The sequence below is a fragment of the Callospermophilus lateralis genome, chromosome 5 (genome assembly GCF_048772815.1).
Source record: "Callospermophilus lateralis isolate mCalLat2 chromosome 5, mCalLat2.hap1, whole genome shotgun sequence".
Classification (NCBI taxonomy): Eukaryota; Metazoa; Chordata; class Mammalia; order Rodentia; family Sciuridae; genus Callospermophilus; species Callospermophilus lateralis.
In genome coordinates, this window is record NC_135309.1 from 154,198,386 (window position 1) to 154,220,436 (window position 22,051).

A 22,051-nucleotide genomic window follows, 5' to 3' on the forward strand; every position below is an offset into this window, starting at 1 on the left:
CCAGATCACACTTCTAAGAAGTACAAGAATCAGAATTCAAACCCAAGCTCTTAGACTACAAAGTCCAAGATGTTAGTTTTGTAGAGAGAAATGTGCGAATATTAAAAGTCATGCCAAAAAGAAAAAATACTTTCCCTGCTGTGCCTATAAATATAGTGTATAGTGGGTCTATCTCAAAGAAAAAAGGTAATAATTCAACAGCATGCTTACTGACCACCTGTTGGCAATTGTGCTGAAGACAGATGTGGTTTTGAAGAACAATTTTCCACTTGGCAAGAACAGTGAGCTCCTGAGTGTCTTTGTAAGGAGGAAGCTGAGTGTGTTTAGGAGAGGACATTTGAGGGGCTGGAGCCTAAATGCCATCCTTTTCTTGTGCTATGTTTAAGTCTCTCTCTCTTTCTCTGTTATGTGTGCCTGCCCATTTCAAGGGAACATGCAAGTGAAATTTCTAAGGTTAATAACGATTGAGAAAATACATGGGAAAAGAGTAGGTGGTGTTACAGTGTTCTATCTCATACTTCCTGGGAAAACGTGGATCTGGTGCACTGCATCCTTGGAGTGTGATCCTTGCTATCATTTGAGTTGGCCCCACTCCCACAGCATGAGCCCAGCAAGTGCTGACCAGGCAGATCCCTGGCCCAGTGTCTCCTCTCCCAAGAGTTTTAATCCTACTCCACTTCCACTTAATGTGTATGCTGCACCAACCTAAAAGTCAAAAGACCAAGTAGGGATGTGGCAGGATTCTCCTCTTTGCAGCCTCAAGTTGCCAAGTTCAGGGAAGCCCGGCACACAGTTGTGTTTCCTCCGGCTGGGATCTGCTGTCTGGGAGCAAGCCGGCAAGGGATGACTGATGTTTCTTGTTGGCCAGTCAGGCCTGTGTCTCAGACTGGGTACAGCAGAAATTTATTTTCTCAGTGCTGGGAGCTCTGTGTCTAAGATCCAGGTGTCGGTGGAGCCATGCTCCCTTCAGAAGTTCTTCAGCAAATATGTCTCTGCTTCATCTTACCTTTGGGTGGCCCCAGGAAAATTCCTTGGCTTGGGCAGCCGTAGTCCCTTCATCTTTACGTGGCATTCTCCCCCTGTATATTTACATCATCTTTCCTCGGATTATTTCTGCATTTGTGTCTGTGTTCAAATTCCTGGTGTTTTTTTTTTTTTTTCCATAAGGACAGTGATCACATTGGATCAGGGCCCGCACCAGTGATTTCATTTAAACTTGAGTACCTCTGTAATGATCCTATCTCCAAAGAAGGTCACTGTCTTAGGTACTAGGAGTTAGGATTTAAATATATATTTTTTGAGGAACAGAGCAACCCACAACAGATGGAGTGGTAGCTAGATCATGGAGCTCTTTGCACTGGGGGAGATTATAATGAAGGATGAAGAGAAGACAAAATGGGAGAAAAATGTATTGATGGGAAGCAAATGATGGAACCAGAGTCAGAGACCATGTTTAGGTTGCTCAGCTGTTCTTGAAAAAGTAAATTAGATATGGAGATTGTGGTGGGAGAGTCAAAAGTGGAGTTGGAAATCTTGGAGGTGGCCTATGTTGGGTTATTTTAGTGGACTAATAAAATAGCTCACTTCACCTGGATTCTGAAAGAAGAGGCAGACAGGGAGCAAGGAAGACTCTAGAACATTCTGTGAGAGAGCTGTATTGGAGAATACAGATTATATCTGCTTTAAGGTGAACTACCTTAAATGGAACTTAGAATTAGAAAGATTTACTGACCAGCAACACTGCACTGGGCAATGTCTCATGAACAGACCTCCCTATGAAGCTAGGAGCAGAGCAGAACACATGCTCTCTGCAGACATCTTAGTCCTAAAAGAAAAAGAGGAAGAGCTGGGCCTCCTAATATGTACTTCTACCTTTCCTCCTGCTGCGGTGGCTTTCCAACCACCTGCAGCTTCACAGCCAAGACCTTGACACACATTTTAGAAGCTGATGTTACAGCAGCTCTCCACTTCATTATGCCCCTCATTAAGTCCAGTGGGTCCTTGTCTCCACATAGTTGCTCTGGGACCCATCTGGTGGAGGTCTCACCATTGGAGAGCATGCTACCGGGAGCACATGCCTCTGAAGTCAGACAGCAGAGGGAAGAAAGACTGACAAGGCATGCTGGGTCTGAACTTCCTGGGTCAACGAGGGATCCATGCCACTTCAGTCAGCATCTATGGATCTGAACTAGAGCCATGGACCAAACCTAACGGCATGGGAGACTGGGAGGGGTAGGGAGTGCATGGGATGCAGATGGCCACAACCTGCCTCTGAAACAACCACAGTCTTGCCCGTTTCTTGACTTCCTTGGCCTGGGGATGTGGAGGAGGGAGAGCTAATTGGTGGGTTACATAAAGGGAGTTATCTCCCCATGGAAGAAAATACAGGAGTGGAGGAAACATACTCCTCCCAGTGGGGCAGTATTGATGACAAGTATGGATGTGGGAGTGGGGAATGAAACGGAATGGTTAGGAAGGTCATAAGGGTCTGAGAGATAAGAGTAGAATGTTAAGTGGATGCTAATGTTACCCAGAAGGATTAATGAAAGTAAATAAATGTAGATGTGGGTGTGAGTATGGGCTCTGGCCAGAATATCTGCATTCAAGTCATGACTCTTTTAAGCTGTATAACATGGGATAAATTAGCTGGCTTGCTGTGCCTCAGTTCTAGTATTTGTAAAATGGAAATCACAGCATTATACCATTGCTAGCAAGTTTGTACAGATTAAATGAATTGCTATGTGTAAAGTGCTCAGAATAGTGCTTGGAACATGGCCCAGTGCTTATGATTCTTATTAGCAAAACCATGCTATCTACCTTCAGCACTGTCACCATAACCAACCACAACCATTACCTCTGCCACCGTCATCACCACCTCTACCAAGACTACCACTACCACCACCACTAACACATCCACTTCCACCACCAGCACATCCACCTCTACCACCATTACTACCACCACCACTACCAGCACTACCACCAACACCACAACCATTGTCACTACCACCACCACAACATCCACCTCTGCCACCACCACCACATCCATCTCTACCACACCCACATATCCACCTTTGCCACCACCATGAAAGCCACTTCCACCCACCACAACCACATCCACCTCTACCACCATCACCCCATCCACCTCTACCACTACCACACCCACCTCTACCACCACCACATTCACTTTTACTTCCACTACCACATCCACCTTTACCACCACCACCAAACCCACCTTCACCCACCACAACCGCATCTGCCTCCACCCCACCATCACCACATCTACCTCTACCACCACCACAATATCCACCTCTACCACCATCACTGCCATCACCACCACCACCACCACATCCACCTCTACTACCACCACATCACCTCTACCACCATCAGTATCATCACCATTATCACCCCCTACCCTCAGGACCACAGTTATTTGGGGGATTGAGTGAAGCATAAACTAGAATGAATAAGAGGGTATGGTAATTAGTTGACAGAAACAAAAAGGGGTGGGGGTGGTATGTGAAGATGGCATGAGACTCAGAGGAACAGAATAATGCAAAGTGATGACCTATTGACATCATCAGAAAGGACAAGGACTTCTACTATTGCCCTGGTTCTGAAGGCTGTGGAGGGTAAGGGAAGCACCAGCCTACACTTTGAGAATGTTGCAAGGGGAGAGCCTGTCCTGGGGGAAGATTTCAGTTTAAGAGAGAAGTGGAGAAACTGTCTTAGAAAGTGATGGCGGATTTAGAGGAGTTTTCTGCTCATGTTGCTAAAGATGCTAAAATTAGAGTGGACAGGCTTCAGAGGGCAGGAGGCTGGAGATTGGGCCAGAATGGGAGATATCCAGAGGGCAGCGGATAGCTATGAAATTGGAGACTTGGCCTCCTATAGGTTATTAGGGAAAACAGAGATGAGACAAGATGGGATTAGAACTGCTAGTCTCTTTGAGAATACTTCAGGTCCAAATCTCAGATATTTTACCCAGGGCTTTGGCAGATTCTAAGGCAGCGGGTCCTGCAGGCAGCATGGAATAATTAGAACTTCTTGTTTCCTCCATCTTATTTGATTCCACCGTCCACCCCTCCAGTCATATGCTTAGAAACTCAGAATCATCTTTTTGGCAGAATCCTTCACTTTCTCCTTACTTTCCATAAATTCATTGCCAAGGACAGAGAGTGTTCTCAGTTTCCCCTTTCGTTGCCAATGACAGAAGAAGGACCTTCCAGGTCACTGCCCATTGCAAGTTAATTCTCCATTAAACCGGCTCACCCAACTCCACGAGCATAGGCTCTGGAGTCAAACAGGGATCCTTCCTAAGAGGCACCCTTTTGCTAATGGCTCCCTCTGCCCTCAGGGTAGATGTTGCATATCTCTTTTAGGTAATGACACACCTGTAAAGATAGGCTTAGAATGAGTTACTTATTTCATAAATTATGATCTATTTATTCAGTTTTTATTCTTCCCAACTTATTATCAGTCAGTAGAATCCCAGTAGTTCTTGAAATACAGGCAAATTAATTCTTGAGATGTTTGAAATTCAAGTGGTACAGCTACCCCGTTTGATTACTGCATTTATTCATATGTAAAATATTGCAGATATAAGCTATGGTTTGTAGATACCTACCAGTGCTGCTTCTGACAGCATTAAGGGTAGGTTCATGCCAACTGTCATAGTGGAAGTTCCCAGGTGAACTGATGGAGAACTAGAGGCAATACATGCAAATACTTAGTACAAAGTAAAGCAACTGAGTTTCTTTCTGCTCCTTAATGAGCAGAAGTGTAAGTGCATTCTAAAGGGACAAATGCTCCAGAAGGAAACCTGTTGTTTACCTTATTAAAAATAAGTAGAAGAAGCCTTCTATGGTTTATTGTCCACAGAATATAAAGTGTGGATGATTTATCCTGATATGCCATGAACACATTTATGTAAATAAAAATCCTATTTTTTTTACTCTTATCTAATTGAAATAGTAATCTAAAAAATGCTGAGAGCTTGCTAAATTTAATGCATAAATTGTTTTGATTCCTTGATAGCATAAATGGTGATGAAGATATTGGTATGTGGGAGCTGATTCTATTGACATCAGACATCTTGAACAGCTAGTCCTGTGAATCACATAATGATAACTGGTTAGGTTATATCTTCATGTCATCAATATCGTTAAGGACAAGCAACTTGAACACCTTCCATGTCTGAACCCGAGGGGAATGCATGACTTAGGGACATTTTCACTGTATAAGTGAAATTTGTATTTTATCTTTGGTTTCCTATGAGCCCAGTCAGTTTACACAGCAGAATTAAACATATTAATGAATTGTTTTAATGCATTTTAGGCTTCATGGGTTTCGAGTACGCTGGGTTTCTGGTTTACTGAACTTCTAGAAAGAAACTGCCAGTTTACCTCCTGGGTTTTCAATGGTCGACCCCATTGTTTTTGGATGACAGGCTTTTTCAACCCCCAAGGATTTTTAACAGCAATGCGACAGGTAATATTTATCTCTGGTTTGCACTTGTTGTGTTGTCGTAATTTTCCTCCACCAGCTTTGCTTCTTTCTTATTGTTTTAAAGAATATAATAAGACAAGAATGACTATCTCTTTTCTGTTCCTGGCAGTACATTGCCACTAACATAAACACAGCCATTTATTTTTAGGCTGTTAAACTTGAATTTTATTTATTTGTTATTTTCATATTTGTCATGATTTAACATTTCCCTTTTGAAGTATAAGTGGTTAAATTAGGCCATGGGTATTTTTTAAATATTTATTTGAGTTGTAGATGAACACAATACTTTTATTTTATTTATTTTTATTTTTATGTGGTGCTCAGGATCAAACCCAGCGCCTCACATGTGCTAGGCAAGCACTCTACCACTGACCCTTCACCCCCACCCAGGACATGGGTATTTTTTTTTTTATGAGAAAATCATCTTAACTCTTTAAATACTATTCTACTTCCTTTGGATTAGGGTAATTTGCAGCTGAAGTTTCATCATTGTTATGCTTTTTCTATTAAGACAAAGTCTAATTATTTTCTTCCTCCTTTGCTGCCTGGAATAGGAAATAACTCGGGCCAACAAAGGCTGGGCTCTGGACAATATGGTGCTTTGTAATGAGGTCACCAAATGGATGAAGGATGATATTTCTGCCCCTCCCACAGAGGGTGTCTACGTCTATGGCCTCTATCTTGAAGGTGCTGGCTGGGACAAGAGGAACATGAGACTCATTGAATCCAAACCCAAAGTGCTCTTTGAGCTGATGCCTGTCATAAGGATTTATGCAGAAAACAACAGTAAGTTATCTTGTATATTCAGCGAGGTTGGTATTGTTACAACAGATGACATTATAAACATGGGATCTCATTATTTTTTTTAACCAGGTAATAGAATTTTACTGTTTTATCCCCAACCAGCTTTATATCCATGCGTGTGTTTAGTTAATATTTATGGCCCTCCAGCTACTTTCTCAGTGCTATTAGAGAGGTAATAGTTCTAGCTAGTTATTGCCTATCTAATAAAGCAGATAGTATATGTAGAGATACTCATGAAACTTTGACATAAGAAAGAAGTATTGGGCATAGTCGATATGTGGACGAAAGGAGGGTGAGATAATGGTAGGACCAAGAGGTCTGGGACTGGGAGTCAGGCATTGGACCTGGCTGGGCCCTGAAGGATGGGTGTGAGGGAATAGGTGAGTGACAGTAAAAGGTTTTCTAGGCAGGATACAGGGGCTCACAGCTTACAGGCTTGAAGTAGGTTGTGACGTCCAGGTTGAGTTCAGGGGCAGTAGGTTTACTGCTATTGTTGATGGTAATATGCTGGATTTATATTTCAGCCAATGAATATAATACCAATTCTATGAAGCACATGTATTATTCCACTTTGACAAAATTATCCAAGTTTTATTTGATAAGTCTAAAAATATCTGAGCTATTTCCCTTTGTTGGCTTGATCCATTTTGGAGGTTTTTGTTATTGCCTTTCACTCAGTTAACCTCCCAGCACTCGCCACCTTTCCACGCATGAGGGAATCCTGTTCAGAGTAGAAGCATAAGTCAGAAGTTCTACAGTCAGTCATGTTCCTGGATCCCCAGGAAATACTGACTTCACAGTAGAAACAGAAACAATTTTTCTCTAAAGATGGTGGTATCCCCCACCCACCCCTTAATAAATAACACATTTGGAAACATCAATCAGGAAAAAGAGTTTACAGACTATAAATAGTTATTTTTAAGCAAGCATTTGCTGATTGGCTGATATATACTAGCCTTCACCTTAGGTGTTAGGACACAAAGATGATTATGAACCAGATCTTGCCCATAGGAACTGCTATCGAGTGAGCAAGACCAAAAAGTAAATAAATAATTAAAATGTACTTAGATAAATTTTATGATGCTTAGGGAACCACACCTTTGCCCAGAGGGTTAGGGAGAATGGTTTTAAGGGCAAGGATGAGTGCGATGGTAATTAGAGAAAGATTTTTCTTAGCAGGGGGAAATAGCATCTGCTCACCTGGTCAATCCCCATCCTTAAGGAGCTTAGTCTCAAATTAGGGGCAGAGGTAGATTGCCATACAAGAAGAAAATATAATCAGGTCTTGTTACTTGCAGCTTCTGGACTTGTGATTTCACCTACATGCCAGAGTTTATATAGAATCCCCAAATCACTACTCACAAACATGCACAGAGAAACAGAAAATTTGAGCTGCCCTGTCAGTGTGTTCCAAGTTTGAGGCTGAACAAGGTGATCCCCTGCCTTATTATTTCAGCTCTATATTGAAAGCTGAAAGCATCCTTTTCATGGTCTAGTTAGTGCCATATTTTTTTGCATTTTTTGGTACTTTTCCCCCCTTAAAATGGCCCCTTAACATAATGCTTATGTGTTATCTGCTATTTCTGAGTGCAGGAAGGCTATGCCTTATGGAGAAAATGTATATGTCAAACAGGCTTCCTTCAGGCAGAGAGCTCCTGCCCTTGAGTCCAATGTCGGTGAATCAGAGAAGTATATTTAACAGGTATCTTTCCTCAGCGCCAGGCACAGTGGTGCAGCCCTGCAATCCAGTGACTCAGGAGGCTCAGGCAGGAGGACTGTTCGAAGCCAGCCTCAGTAGCTCAGCAAGGGTCTAAGCAACTTAGTGAGACTTTGTCTCACAATAAATACCCCAATAAACAAACAAACAAATAAACAGACTGGGATATAGCTCAGTGGTAAAGTACTCTTGGGTTCAATCCCCAGTATAAAACAAACAAACAAAACAAATCAAACAAACAAAAAACAAACAGAAATACACCTAAAATAATGTTATGGATTGACTGGTTGATGAAAATGTGACCAGTAGGAAAACTAACCTTGTATTTCCCCCAGGAGCAGTGACACAGCACTTGTTAATTTGTGTTCATGGAGACGAGAGGACACGATTATTGTGCATAGTAGGAGTTGGCTGTAAATGAACACACTAGTTCCAAGTAGCTGTGGTTTCTCTAAGAAAAGCGCCCACAAAACTCACCTAGGCTGGAGCGTGAGCGTCTGGAGAGAACATTGCACTGAATCCTGGTGACAGAAAGGGGCTGTGCTAAGATTCCCAGGAGGAGAGGGAAGGCTGTGCAGGCACCAGGTGGTGAGGGATGTTTGAGGAGCAGAAGGGAGTGTGCAGCCGGGGAAGAGATGGAGGGCAGGAGTAGGGACTGATGAAGTCAGGGTGCGCCCAGGGCTTGACGTGTGTGGGTGTCATGGGTGTCAGTGTGGTACGGTGGACGGCAGGGCTGAGATGGCAAGGGAGAGCATGCCAAGTACAAAGAGAAGCTTGACTTTGCCAAGGATCTGGAGTTGCTGCCTGAGCGTCGTGACTAGAGTTTTATTATGGAAGATGGATTTCCACAGGAGGATGGATGAAGAAGAAAGGAGGAGGTTCTGGGAGTGGGGAGCCCAGAGAGAGGCTATTGGATATAAAGAGTTGTGGCAGCAAAGACTGGGAAAGAGGACAGGAGCCTGGTAGAAAAGAGCCATCGCCAGGACCCACAGAAGACCTGGGCATCCTCTGTAAGAGAGGAGGGAGGGGGAGGATTGAGAATGGCTTCCAGGTGCTTGGATTTCTCATTAAGTGCAGATGATTGGTTAATTGGGTAGAAGAGACCCTCCCACAGAAGGCCCAGGATCTTAAAGGCAGAAGGGCAGTGTCACAGAATGGGAGGAGTTCTAGTCCCTCTTAGTATGGCATTTCCTGTCACTTCTGTTCCCTGTCACTTCTGTTCCCAGTGGGGGGTGTGACTCACAGCAGGGGTGGGTATTCTCCCAGTAGAATTTTGCAAGAACTGAAAGGAAGCCTGATTCTTGCCACACCACCACCCATTCTGTCTAAGTTTAGGACATCATGCTGGAAGAACATAATCTGCCAATTATGTTTCTGATCAGAGAGGGGTGAGGCGAATATAATTAAGTATTTATGATTTACAGCAGACTCACTGATTTGTTCAAGGCCAGTCTTCTTAGGTCCTGGATTCCCAAGTCCATCTCGGGATGTTTTTGATGCCTACTCACCAGTGTACTTTTGAATTGGCCTTAGAAGCAAGAGTGCAGATCCACTTCTCTTCAACTGGAGAACAATAGAGGAGGAAAATGTCTGGCAGAGAGTTGTCCAGTATGCACTTGTTTTTTTTTTTTTTTTTTTTGCAGTTAGCTATCTTTTTTTTTTTGTTGTTGTTGTTCTAATCAGTTATATGTGACAGCATACAGAATGCTCTTAGATTTATTGTATACAATTACAGCACAATTTTTTCACTTCTCTGGTTGTACACAGAGTAGGGGCACACTATTCGTGCAGTCATACATGTACCTAGAGTAATGATGTCCATCTCATTCCACCATCTTTCCTATTCCAATACCCCCCCTCCCCTCCCCTTCCTTCCCTTTGCCCAATCCAAAGTTCCTGCACTCATCCCATGCCCCCCCCCCAATTATAGATTAGCATCCACGTATCAGAGAAAACATTTGGCCTTTGTTTTTGGGGGATTGACTTACTTTGCTTAGCATGATATTCTCCAACTCTATTCATTTACCTGCAAATGCCAAAACTTTATTCTCTTTTATTGCTGAGTAATATTCCATTGTGTATATATACCACAGTTTCTTTATCCATTCATCTGTTGAATGAATATCCATTCATCTGTTGAAGGGCATCTAGGTTGGTTTCACAGTTTGGCTATTGTGAATTGAGCTGCTATAAACATTGTTGTGTCTGTGTCACTGTTTATGCTATCTTTAAGTACTTTGGGTATAGAGCAAGGATTGGTATAGATTGGTCAAATAGTGATTTCATTCCAAGTTTTTAAAGAATCTCCATACTACTTTCCAGATTGGTTGCACCAATTTGCAGTCCCACCAGCAATGGATGAATGCGCCTTTTCTCCCACATCCTCATCGATACTTATTGTTTCTTGTATTCTTGATAACTGCTATTCTGACTAGAGTGAGATGAAATCATAGAGTGGTTTTTATTTTTATTTCTGTAATTGATAGACATGTTTTTTCATATATTTGTTGATCAATTATATATCTTTTTTCTGAGAAGTGTCTGTTCAGTCCCCTAGCCCATTTATTGATTGGGTTATTTGTTTTTTGGGTGTTAGTTTTTTTGAGTTCTTTGTATATCCTGGAGATTAATGCTCTATCTGAGGTGCATGTGGTAAAGATTTTTTCCTATTCTGTAGGCTCTCTCTTCACAATCTTGATTGTTTTCTTTGCTGTGAAGATTGTTTTCTTTTCAGTTTGATACCATCCCATGTATGATTCTTGATTTTACTTCTTGTGTCTTATTGAGGAGGTTGGTTCCCAGCTAACATTATGGAGAGTAGGACCTACTTTTTCTTCTAGTAGATGCATGGTCTCTGGTCCAATGCCTAGGTCCTTGATCCACTTTGAGTTAAGTTTTATGAAAAGTGAGAGATAGGGCTTCAAATTTGTTCTACTACATATAGATTTCCAGTTTTCCCAGCACCATTTGTTGAAGAGGCTATCTTCCCTCCAGTGTATGTTTATTGTCTTTTATGGCTGAGTAACATTTTATATATACCGTATTTTTATATATACCATATTTTCTTTATCCATTCATCCTTTGAAGGACACCTAAGTTGGTTCTATAGTTTAACTATTGCGTGTTGAGCTGCTATAAACATTGATATCAAAGAGTTAGGGATCAGATGTTATTACCCTATGTATATGCAACTATATGACCAGTGTGATTCTACATCATGTAGAATCATGACAGAATAATGAAAACTTATACTTCATTATATATGATGTATCAAAGTTCATTCTACTGTCATATAACTAATTAAAACAAACAAAAAATTTAAAAAAAGACTTAGGTACTGGAACAGAGACCCTGTACCTAATCGAAGAAAAAGTAAGCCCAAATCTTCTTCATTTTGGCCTAGGATCTGACTTCCTTAATGAGCCTCCTACAGAGCAAGGAGTAAAATCAAGAATCAACAAATAGGATAGATTCAAACTAAAAAGCAGCTTCTCAGGAGAGGAAACAATCAATAATGTGAAGAGAGAGCCTACAAAATGGGAGAAACCACATGAACCTCAGATAGAACATTAATCTCTAGGATATATAAAGAATTCAAAAAACTTAACACACACACACACACACACACACACACACACACACAAACCCAACAAAATAACCCTTCAATAAGTGGGCTAAGGAACTGAATAGACACTTCACAGAAGAAGAAATACATTTGATCAGCAAATATATGAAAAAATGTTCATGATCTCTAGCAATTAGAGAAATGCAAATCAAAACTACTCTAAGATTTCATCTCACTCCAGTCAGAATGGCAATTATCAAGAACACAAACAACAATAAGTGTTGGTGGAGATATGGAGAAAAGGTACACTCATACATTGCAAAGTGGTGTGACCGTTATGAAAACCAGTATGGAGATTTCTCAGAAAGCTTGGAATGGAACCACCATTTGGCCCAGCAATCCTACTCCTCAATTTATATGCAAAGGACTTAAAATTTAAGATTGAAGTTTGTGGATTTTAAGTGGCTTACATACACGGTGAAAGCTAGTAAGTAATGGGCTAGAACATCAGCCCAAGCTTTGTGTGATTGCAGATCCAGTGTCCTTCAACTATATGGCTCTTTTTTTATGGCTTTAGACCTGGGATTTAGAAGTCAGGCTCAGTCCAGGACATTTGGATATGGGCAGAGTTCAGATGCATACAAAGCTTTCACATGGGGAAGCTTGTTCAGGTAGAAGGTGGAGATGGGGAAGGGTTGGAAGAGAGAACTGACATGTATTGAGAATCTTTTATGGGTAGGTTACATACCGTGTTTCACTCAGTCTTTAAACGTCAGTTCAGAGAGGTTGTGTTCAAGGGGCTCTAGATTTCCCTGGGAAAGAACGCGTGTCTAAGGGTGAAGGGAGAACAGCTGTGCCTGTGAAGGGGAGAGCTGAACACCAGACTGGAGCATGGAGATTCTCACTGCTCGGCCCACGGTACAGCTCCATGTTCTTACCTGCATCTGGAGGAATCAATGTGCCTGCCAGGGCTCAGATGAACCTCCTGCTTGTGGCTTTGTAGTTGTTGGTTCTTAGGATACTGTGAAGTCTTGGAGCAGTGATTATTCTATAGAAATAATAGTCAAATGTTCTATAAGTAAAAAATAGTATTTTAGAAATTTCGCTATATCATATCATTGCCTCTAGTCCACGTGTTGTAAAACGTTTCCCTTATAAGATGAGAGAAAAATCTTTCTCACGTTGAGTTAGGTGTTACTTTTCTTTCCTTGTGACTGAACTATAAAAATCCATGGCCATTTGACATTGAATATCTCAGCATGGTGGTAATGCAGTAATAATTTCATAAAACAGGCAATTTTTTTTTATTATTTAAGGACAGATTGTTATAGCACTGTTGTACTGATCCTGCTGGGCATTAGTCAGTAGTGAAACTCATTTGCAGCAGGTAAGGGAGAAAATAAAATAAGCAAAGGAAAAGGGGGCTAATTTCAAAGTACTAAAAAAGAAAACTTCAATTCTTGTTCTTTTTTTTTTTTAAATTTCAATAGAAGTTTGTGGAACGTTGTTTTGCTGAATAGCTGTGCTGTTGAAGAGGTATTTGTTTAGCGATGGAAAACTAACATTTGTATTACTCTGTTCATGCTAAATATTTACTTTTCATTTGATAATTGAAGGGGGCTCTAATTGAGATAAAGAAGTTTAGCACCATTAATGACCAAAGGGAATTCCAAATGCAATATTTTAAAATTAGGATTCTTATAGTTAGTAGTTTTTACATTAATACAAAGTTATCACTTTAAAAATTCATTATTCAAGTTTGGATACAAGACTGGTTTATTTGTTTATTTAAAAACATTTTTTAGCTGTCAATGGATCTTTTGTTTTGTTTATTTATTTACATGCTGTGCTGAAGATTGAACCCAGGGTCTGACACATGCCAGGCAAGCACTTTACCACTGACCCAGAACTCCAGCCTGGTTCACTTATTTTTAAAAAGAAGATATCTGGATGTTTGTCTTAACTCTAAAAATTGAGTACTACATGCCTAAATTTTAAAATGTGCTTTTCACTATGACATCATAGAACCATCACCTAAATCATACTAAATTATCCTAGAGGGTAAGTGAAGTCACACACTAACTCTCGATCCTGTCTTGTCAGAGAACTGCAAAGAGGCAAATGCAATAAAGGCAGGTCTCTCTACAATTTCTTATATGCACAGAATGATTCTTATAAACAAACCTCAGGGCATGGCTGAGACAGCTGTGGGGGAAGAGAGTGACTGGGCGGAGGATGAGGCAAGACTTGGTGGCTCTCTGGTCCTACGCAGGGGACAAGAGGGCTCAGGGCTACTGGAGCTCATGGGTTGTTTCCTGCTAAGGGAGGCAGCATTTCTAAGAATGCCCCATGAAGGGCTCTCTAGTCCAAGACTGACAGGTGTGCTGGGGTGGGGAGAGTCACAGAGAGGGGAGGGTCCTGACTCCTTGGCTCCACAGCAGTTAATCTGCTTCCAGCTGGGAAACCTGGAACTCTGTCAAGGTCATGAGTCTGAGAATTTGTTATAGGGGAAGGCAAGTGTGTAAGTGTCTTTGCACGTGTGTGTATGCTGGGGGATAAAATGAACATATGAAATATCTTAGACATTTACCACGTCCCAGACACCATATTATACCGGACTGTCACATATATTAACTTATTTAATCTTTAAAACAACTCTAAAACATGTCATTTCCATCGTCCAGGTGGGGTTAAAGCTTAGAAACACTAGGTAATTTGCCAGTGGTTTCTGGCTACCAAGTGGTAAATTGCATTTGTCATTGTCTGAGCTCAGAGCTTTTGGAACCTGCACATGGAGGAACAGAAGGCACTTCCTTTTGGAATTGGTGATTTGCCAGGCTAGCCATCAGAGCCTGGGGGTGAGTGAGTAACAGTCATGTGTGACAGTGAGAGAGCCAGGACTGGGAACACCAGAACCATGGGCGGCAATTGCAAGGAACCCACCACCATTTCCGAGACAGCATGGATCTTTGAGATCTCAGTAGTTTCTCTCCACCCTCAGGGGCACATGGGGACATGCTATAGAGCTGATGTTATATGCACCCTCTGAGTGTGTGACTCCAAGCTTTGGGAAATTCTGCATTCTGACACCATAACATCAGCATCTACCCTGTTCTCATGTGCGTACACATAATAGCTCTGGAGAGAATTTGCTTGTAGGGAGCTCTGTACTGTGCCCTAGTTAATTCTGGTATGCAAAGAAGTTAGATAGAGGTCTTCAGCTGACACTAGCCACAAATCACTCCTGCTAATCCCCTGACTAGCACCACAAAGGAGAGAAGAGGGAAGTGAATATAGTCCTTTGGGCTGTCCACGGAGCACACAGTTGAGGAAGACACAGAAGCTCTGATCCACGTAGGCGTACAGTTTCCACCCGCTTCTGCTCCTTCATGCACCTTGGTGGAGAGGACATTTCCAGTTTTTGCCTTTATTATTGTTGCTGCTTCATGTTTGTTTCCTCTTTTTGCTCATCTTTTTAATATTCAAGTTTTCTTTTGTTTCTCTTTCTCCCTTTTCTTACTTTTCTCCGCCTACCTTTTCCTCCCTTTGATTATATTTAACTTTGTATTTTTCTCTTTTCTTTTCAGTTATTGATGGTGTTGCTGCTACTGTTGTTTTTAACTTTATTTCTGCTGTTTGTGTACTTGTTCCTATAGTTCTTCTCATTGTTGTTCTGCTCTTCCTCAGCCGCTTCTTTTCTGTTTTTGTGGTGCTGAGGATGGAGGCTGGCATGTCAATCATAGAGAGTGGGTGCTGGGCTACTGAACTGTTCCCAGCCCAGCCCGGAGGAACTGCACTTTGCTCTAGCCATGACCTAGTCCTGCTGGAACCTTGGAAGATTCTTCAAGGAATGGTGATACAAAAGCCTCCAATTGACAACCCATCCGCAAGTAAGCATGGCAAAGAGTCTCTGAAGTCCTGCTCCTGGTCACTTACCCCCACAGCAACAACAGAGAGCAGTAAACAACAGTTGTGGGCACCACACCATGGGTGGCCTTGCCATTAGTCACTTCCTATCATATCTCACGTTGCTGACAATACTGGAAGTGAGTGCCATAGAGTAGGATCTGTGACCCCAGCCCCTGTGTCTCCTTGCAAAACAAATAGAGCTGTGACAGCCTCTAAACAGAGAATAAAAGCTTCAGGACCATCACCGTGATTGGAAGAACCAGTAACAGAATTGCTTCCAAGTAGTAAACTAATATCAGCGGAGTCCAAAGGAACCCCCAACAACTGATAGGGGCTTCCATCCCACTTCAGGATTAACCAGGAGGGTGCACTCCACATACACTGAGGTCTACCCCACAGCTGCCTGAACTACCCCATGTTTGTGAGACTTACAGAGAAAGTGGAATCCCCAGGCTCTAATACAGATGCATCAAATCCACTAATCATAGCTGGAGAAGCCACCGGGGAACCTCACTATGAGGTCCAGTTGGAATTCAACTCAACACTCCACAGCAAACTGATATCTCAGAGAACAATTTCAAGAGAAGACTGCTTACTAAGAAGGCTCTCACATAAAAATAGAAGAGATATTCACCCAAAGGAATGTGTAAATGTCAACATCGAAACACAAGAAATTTGAAAAAAAGAACAATGTGACTCCTTCTAAAACTCATAATAATCTAGTAACTGATCCCAAAGATAATGAAATCTATGAAATTCAGGACCAAGGATTCCAAAGAATGATTTTTAAAAAGATCAGTGACTTCCAAGAGGATTCAAATAAGAACATAATGCAGACTATCCTTAGCAATTCAATTGCTCAACAATGAGCAATTTAATAAAGATAGAAAGTTAGAAAAAGAGCCAAACAGAAATCTTAAAACTGAAAAGTCCAGTAGTCAGATGAAAAATTTGGTTGAAAGTTTTACTAATGAACTAGAACAAGCAGAATAAATAATATCAGGGTCTGAAGACAAAGATGAGGAATTATCACATTCAGACAGTAATAAAGAAAAAATACATAAGGAAGATGAACAGAACATACCAGATATATGAGACAGCGTTAAAAGACCAAACATACACATATTCAGAGAAGACGAAGGAGAAGAGCTATAGCCAGAAGGCATAGAAAGCCTGCTCAGTGAAATAATAATGGAGCATTTCCCAAATGTGGGGACAGATGTGGACATCTAGGTATAGGAGACATTTAGAACCACAAATTGACCAGAAGAACCTCCCCTTAAGATATTAAATTGCTAAAACTACAAAACAAAGAAATAATATTGAAAGCTGGAAGAGATGAACACCAAACGAAACCTAAAAGCAAACCCTTCAGAATAACAAGATTTCTCAGCAGAAACTCTAAAGGCTGGGAGAACATGGTATAATGTATGTCAAGTCCTGAAAGAAAATAGCTACCAACCTAAATTACCATAGCTGGCAAAGATATCCTTCAGAATCAAGGAAGAAAAAGAGACTTTCCATGTATAAACTAAGGAAATTCATGACCATTAAGCAAGGGAATCTTTTATCCAGGAGAGGAAGCAAGATAAACACAAGTATGAGAGCACAGGAAAAAGTAAAACTTCTGAGAAGTGTTAGCTAAGCAAATGATGATTAAAAAGAATCAAACATTAATACAGAAAACCATCAAGCCTCTAAGATGAATAAGAGAGGAAGAAATGAACAGAATATTCAAAACAAACAGAAGAGAAACAACAAAATGACAGGCATGTGTAGACACATTTCAATAATTGCCCTGAATGTAAATGGTATTAATTCTTGAATTAAAAGATGCAGATTTGCTGACTGGATTTAAAAATAAGACCCAACATTATGCTGCCTTTAAGAAACTTACCCCACCTACATTTCCACAGACTGAAAGTAAAAGAATAGAAAATGATATGTTGAGCAAATGGAATCTTTTTAAAATTAAAATATTATTACTTTATCATTCTATTCTTATTAAAATGATTTCCTTTTAAAGAATGTAAAGGATACACTACATAACTGTCAGAAAGATGATGCATTAATCTTTGTCATCAGTTTTTAGTTTTGCAAATTTTAAAATTTTATTCCTTTTAGAAATATATGACAGAGTATATTTTGACATATTTATACAAATGTAGCCATATACATATCTAATTAAATAGACTTTCAGTCAAAATCAGAATAGACAAGGTCATTATTACATATTGATGAATGGAACAATTTATCAAGAAGATATAACAATAGTAAATTTATATGTTCTGAATGTCGGCATACCCAATTTTGTGACACAAGTACTATTAGACGTAAAGAGGGAGAAAGTTCCCGGTGCAATAATAGTGCGTGATTTCAATACCCCACTCTCAACAACAGAAGGGTCATCAAGACAAAAATAAAGAAACATCACAGTTAAATTATACAACAGATTAAATTGGCCTTGATGGACATCTTCAGACTATTCCATTTAACAACTACAGATTACACATTCTTTTCCCCAGTACATAGAACATTTTCCAAAAAAGATTGTGTATTGGGCCATAAGGAAAATCTTAACAAATTCACAAAAACTGAAGTAATTTTTTTTTTGCTTCTTATCAGATCATAATGGAATGAAGCTAATAATCAGCAGAAGAGAAACGACAAAAGTTATACAAACACAGAGTATCATAGTTTAGATGTGGTGCCCCCCACCCCAATCTCACATGTGAAACAATGTGAGGAAGTTTGGAGGAGCAATGATTGGGTTATAATCTTAATCAGCGAATTGATCCCAGATGGGATTACCTGAGTGGTATCTGGAGGCAGGTGGGGTGTGGCTGGAGGAAGTGGTTCACTGGGGGCGTGGCTATGGGGTATATACTTTGTATCTGAAGAGTGGAGTCTCTCTCTGCTTCTGATCATCATGTGAGCTGCTTCCCTCTGTCACACTCTGCTGCCAGGAGCCTGGAGGAATGGAGTCTGCTGTCTATGGGTTGAGGTTTCTGAAACTGTGAGTCCCCAAATAAACTTTTCCTCTTTTATTTTATTTCTTGTGCTTGAGGAGTCTTGTTCAGAAAGTGAGTTCCTATGCCAATATGTTGAAGTGCTGGGCCTAACTTTTCTTCTAGTAAGTGCAGGATTTCTGGTCTAATTCCTAGGTGTTTGATCCATTTAGAGTTGGTTTTTGTGCAGGGTGACAGATATGGTTTAACTTTAATTCTGTTATGTATGGATTTATGGTTTTCCTAGCACCATTTGTTGAAGAGGCGATCTTTTCTCCAGTATATGTTTATGGCTCCTTTATCTTGTATGAGGTAACTATATTGATGTGGGTTTATCTCTGGGTCTTCTATTCTGTTCTATTGGTCATCTTGCCTGTTTCGGTGCCAATACCATGCTGTTTATAATATAATTTATAGTATAATTTAAAGTCTGGTATTGTGAAATATGAAACCTCCTGATTCATATTTCTCACATGATTATCTCAATAGATGTAAAAAAAGCATTTGACAAACTGCAATATCCATTCATGTTTAGAATACTGGAAAACTAGAATAGTAGGGATATACTTCAACATTGTAAAGGCTACATATTCTAAACCCAAGGCCAAAATCATTCTAAATGGAGAAAAGCTGAAAGCATTCCTCCTAAAAACAGACAATGATGCCCACTTTTACCACTTCTATTTGAGATAGTCCTTGGAATTCTAGCCAGAGCAATTAGGCAAAATAAAGAAACTAAAGGGTTATAAATAGGAAAAGAAGAGTTCAAACCATCTCTGTTTGCCAATGACATGATTCTATATTTAGAAGAATTAAAAATCTCCACCAGAAAAACTTCTAGAATTCATAAATAAATAGCAAAGTAGCAGGATACAAGAACAACACCCATAAATCAATTGCATTTCTATACTCCAATGATGAATCAGAAAATGATGAATAAGAAAACCATCTTATTCATAATAGTTTGCAAAAAAATCAAATCCTTAGGAATCAATCTAACAAAAGAGGCAAAGGGTCTCTACAATGAAAACCACACGACATTAAAGAAAGAAATTAAGGAACACCTCAGAAGCTGGAAAGACCTCTCATGTTCTTGGATAGGCAAAATCAATATTATCAAAATGGCCATATTACCAAAAGCTCTGTACAGATTCAATGCAATTCCCATCTAAATTCCCATGATATTCTTCACAGAAATAGAAAAAGCCGACATGAAATTTATTTGACAAAATAAGAGGCCCAGAATAGTTCCTAGTAATTTTAATTTTGATTAAACTAATAGGGCTATTAATACTATTAATTCTAAAAACCTGATAACAATTTTTATTCTTTATGGTACATTTGTTAATTTCAATAATTCCAAACCCTCTTTTATACTTTGAGTCTTTTTTTCTTGTGCTGGGGAATCAAACCCAGGGCTTTGCACATGTCAGGCAGGCATTCTACCACCGAGCTATGCTTCCAGTCTCAAATCTTCAAACAACAACAACAACAACTGTGGAGAGTGCTCAGCTTAAGACTGTACGGAGAGAGCCCTCTTAGAATCCATTGCAGCTTGAAAATAGAGTCTGCCCTCCACAGGAGGACTTCTTCCTTGCATGTTGAAGGTTGGGTCATGTTCTTTTTAGACACCCAGTGAAGCACACTGTCAGCACCGGGAGGCACAGATGGAGGGAGCCCTGCCCCCAAGCCTCCTTCCCTTGGCCTCTCCTTGTCCTCCCTCTTGCTGAAGGCTCAAGGCTCACACCCCTGTTCTTTGGTGGAGGAATGTGAAGTAGGGGCTGGGATGTTAGAGCTGTTCTCCTGCCTACAGAACCTAGTAATTAGTCACGTGACTTTGGAGGAATCTCATACGTGCCACAGGTTGAACTCGGGTATCAGTTATCTCCACTTCATTTTCACATCTGTCTGGAAAGACCCAGAGGTTCACCAGTGCAGGCTGTGGATCCCTTCTGGCCATGCTCGATTCCTGGACAAGTCACTCACCCTCCTTGTGTTTTGCTTTTCTAATCTGTAAAATGATTTTTTTTTTTGGGGGGGGGTAACCAAGGATGAACTCAGGGGCACTCAACCATTGAGCCACATCCCCAGTCCTATTTTGTACTTTATTTAGAAACAGGGTCTCACTGAGTTGTTTATGCCTCGCTTTTTGCTGAGCCTGGCGTTGAACTTGTGATCCTCCTTTCTCAGCCTCCAGAGCCACTGGGATTATAGGCGGGTGCCACTGTGCCTAGTTGTAAAAAGATTTAATAACAGTACCCACCACATAGAGCTGTTGAAAAAGTGAAAGTATGCTGTCAAGCACATAGTAGGCACAGAATAAATAATTCTAACATTGTTATTATTATTAACATTTTAACTGACGTGATTTTTTTCCTCATGGGTTAGTATGCATGCTTTTATTTCCAGGCTCTGTCCCTTGGGAGGACCTAGAAGCAATGACAGCCCAACAGCAATGAACACACTCAGCGCCCAAATCCTGTTTTCCTTTTTTTTTAAGTTTTAAAATATTTTTTTATTCATTATTATTATTAGAGCTTCATAGTTATACACAGTAGCTGGGTTCATCCTCACAAATTCATACATGCATGGAAATCAGTTTTGCTAAATGATATGATTTTTTCTTAATTAATTTTTAAATTTGCTTTAATTAGGTGTACATAACAGTAGAATGCATTTATGCACTTTGATATGTAGTCATATATATACATACAGTAGCATTGTCTGTTTCATTCTACTATCTTTCCTATCCCCACATCCCTCCCTTTCCCTCCCACCATCACTTCTCTCTACCTAATCTAAGGTAATGCTATTCTTCTCTAGTGACCCCTGCCTTATTGTGAATTAGTATCCGCATATTAGAGTAAACATTCAGCCTTTGGTTTTGTGGGATTGGCTTCTTTTGCTTATATGATATTCTCCAACTCCATCCATTTACTGGTGAATGCCATAATTTCACTCTTCTTTAAAGCTGAGTAATATTCCATTGAGTATATATACCACATTTTATTTATCCATTCATCTATTGAGGGACACCTAGGTTGGTTCCATAGTTTAGGTATTGTGAATTGAACTGCTATAAACATGGATGTGGCTGCATTACTGTAGTATGTTGATTTTAAGTCCTTTGGGTATAAACTGAGGAGTGGGATAGCTGGGTCACATGGTGATTCCTTTCCCAGTATTCTGAGGAATCTCCATACTGCTTTCAATAGTGGATGCACAAATTTGCAGTCCCACCAGCAATGTATGAGTGTAACCTTTTTCTTCACATCCTCGCCAGCATTTATTGTTGCCTGTATTCTTGATGATTGCCATTCTGACAGGAGTGAGATGAATTCTTAGTGTAGTTTTAATTTGCATTTCTCTAATTGCTAGAGATTTTGAATACTTTTACATATATTTGTTGATCAATTGTATTTCTTCTGTGAAGTATCTGTTAAGTTCCTTAGCCCATTTATTGATTGGGTTATTTGTTTCTGTGGTGGTGTTTTGTGAGTTCTTTACATAACCTAGAGATTAATGCTTTATCAGAGGTGCATT

General features: G+C 40.3%; 1 protein-coding gene across 1 annotated transcript in view; it reads left to right on the forward strand.

Annotated features, from left to right (window-relative positions):
• The window catches only part of Dnah5 (dynein axonemal heavy chain 5), a 281,736-nt gene that overhangs the window by 252,975 nt on the left and 6,710 nt on the right, over positions 1-22,051 (forward strand). The window contains exons 77-78 of the mRNA XM_077109537.1: positions 5,335-5,487; positions 6,060-6,291. Of these exons, the coding sequence (XP_076965652.1) occupies positions 5,335-5,487; positions 6,060-6,291 (385 nt within the window). The remainder of the gene's footprint in view (positions 1-5,334; positions 5,488-6,059; positions 6,292-22,051) is intronic.